This window comes from Parus major, unplaced genomic scaffold (assembly GCF_001522545.3).
Source record: "Parus major isolate Abel unplaced genomic scaffold, Parus_major1.1 Scaffold1066, whole genome shotgun sequence".
Lineage (NCBI taxonomy): Eukaryota > Metazoa > Chordata > Aves > Passeriformes > Paridae > Parus > Parus major.
The window spans coordinates 1-2,471 of NW_015379935.1; the positions used below are offsets into that span (position 1 = coordinate 1).

The window sequence follows — 2,471 nt, forward strand, 5'->3', positions numbered from 1 at the left end:
AGGTCAAGGTGGTCACTGAGGACAGGTTGTGGTCAGCCTTGACCAGCGGAGCCACCCAGACCTCCGGGTCAGCAGATGGTCAAGGTGGCCCCTGGACACCCTTGTGGTCAACCTTGATGGCCACGGGTCACCAGAAGGTCCCAATGGCCACATTGGCCGCTCTTTGACCACCGAGACCCCCTGGACGGTCTGGCTGCCCCCTGGGTGACCACTGGGTGACCACTGGGTGACCGCTGGGTGACCGCTGGGTGACCCCCGGGCAGGTCAGTGGCCGAGGCGCTGAAGATGGGGACGCCGGTGGAGCCCGAGTACTTTGAGGAGGTGACGCTGTACTTCAGCGACATCGTGGGCTTCACCACCATCTCGGCCATGAGCGAGCCCATCGAGGTGGTCGATCTCCTCAACGACCTCTACACCCTCTTCGACGCCATCATCGGCTCCCACGACGTCTACAAGGTGACCGCGGGGTGGTCACTCGGTCCTGGGGTCACGGCTGTGGGGTGGTCACCTCAGGATGGGGGTTGGGGTCAGCGGTGGTGGCCACAAGGTCACCGTGGCAATGGTGGCCGTGGTCAGCCTGGTCATGTGGTCACGGCTGTGGGGTGGTCACCTCAGGATGGGGGTTGGGGTCAGCGGTGGTGGCCACAAGGTCAAGGTGGCCCCGTGGACCTGCTAGAGGTGACCTCATGGGCGTGGTCAAGGTGACTCCATGGTGGTTCCATGACAAAGGTCAAGGTCACGGTGACCCAAGCCATGGTTCCACCTGGGCTTTGGCCACCAAGAGAAGCTGTGGCCACCAAAGGGAGGTTCTGGGTGATCCCTGTGGCTCTTGGTGGCCATCTACAGTGTGGTGGCCATGCTCAAGGTGACCCCATGGTGGCCCAAGCCATGGTCCCACCTGGGCTTTGGCCACCGGTGCTGGACATGACCACCAAACGAAGACGCTTTGTGGTCCCCACGGTCCTTGGTGGCACCTAAGAGGTGATGGATGAGGTGACCCCGTGGCCACGGTCAAGGTGGCCCCGTGATGGTCCAATCCATGGATCCACCTGGACTTTGGCCACCAAGAAGAGCTGTGGCCACCACATGAAGATTCCCGGTGGTGCCCGTGGTGTTTGGCGGCACAACGTGACGGTCAACGCGACCTCACGCTGCTCCAAGCCACCCTCTCGGCTTTGGCCACCAAGCAGGGACGTGGCCACCACACGAAGACCACCGGAAGAACACGGGCGTGTCCCGGTGGGCGTGTCCACCCCCTGACCCGCCCTCCCGGTGCCATCCCGGCCAGGTGGAGACCATCGGCGACGCCTACATGGTGGCCTCGGGGCTGCCCAAGCGCAACGGCAACCGGCACGCCGGCGAGATCGCCAACATGTCCCTGGACATCCTCAGCTCCGTCGGCACCTTCAAGATGCGCCACATGCCCGAGGTGCCCGTGCGCATCCGGATCGGGCTGCACTCGGGTACGGCCCCGCCCCACGCCCCATTGGCTGCCCCGGACACGCCCCCGACACGCCCCGGACACACCCCTGGGTTGTGTTGGTGGAACGGAGGGTGATGGCGCGTTGGCCAATGGGGTGGCGTTGGTTATCGCCTGTTGGCCACGCCCTTGGCCGCACCCATTGGTGTCACCCTTACGGGCCACGCCCACCTGGCGTTTGTTCAATGGCCACGCCCCTTCTCGGCCACGCCCACCTAGTGTGTGCTCAATGGCCACGCCCCTTCTCGGCCACGCCCACCTGGTGTCTGCTCAATGACCATGCTCCTTCTCGGCCACGCCCACCTGGTGTGTGCTCAATGACCATGCTCCTTCTCGGCCACGCCCACCTGGTGTACGCTCAATGGCCACGCCCCTTCTTGGCCGCGCCCACCTGGTATCTGCTCAATGGCCACGCCCCTTCTCGGCCAACCTAGTGTACACACAATGCCCACACCCCTTCTCGGCCACACCCACCTCGTGTACGCTCAATGCCCACGCCCCTTCTCGGCCACGCCCACCTGGTGTCCACTCAATGGCCACGCCCCTTCTCGGCCACGCCCACCTCCTGTACGCTCAATGGCCACGCCCCTTTTCGGCCATGCCCACCTGGTGTCCACTCAATGGCCACGCCCCTTCTCAGCCACACCCACCTCCTGTACGCTCAATGGCCGCGCCCCTTTTCGGCCACGCCCACCTGGTGTCCACTCAATGCCCACGCCCCTTCTCGGCCACACCCACCTCATGTACGGTCAATGGCCACGCCCCTTTTCGGCCACGCCCAGCTTGCAGCTCTTGGCCAACGCTCAACGGCGTCGTGAGCCATCGGCCCCATTTGTGTCACTCCTGTTTTGGGCCACGCCCCAAAGACCACACCCTCTGTGGCCACGCCCTCATTGGCCACACCCCTCTGTGACCACGCCCAAATGTGCCACACCCGTCTAGGGCCACGCCCAACTCCTTGGCCAACCCTTGGTGCTCATTCCGTGTTGAC

The 2,471-nt window shown here is 64.4% G+C and overlaps 1 protein-coding gene across 1 annotated transcript; it reads left to right on the forward strand.

Moving 5' to 3' along the window:
- Nucleotides 1–263: 263 nt before the first annotated feature.
- On the forward strand, nucleotides 264–1,463 carry LOC107199562 (retinal guanylyl cyclase 1-like; the record flags this gene model as incomplete). The annotated part of the gene is made up of 2 exons (XM_015616882.1): nucleotides 264–456; nucleotides 1,289–1,463. Coding segments are annotated over 2 exons (368 nt in total), but the record flags the coding sequence as incomplete, so codon positions are not given.
- Between the last annotated feature and the right edge of the window lie 1,008 nt (nucleotides 1,464–2,471).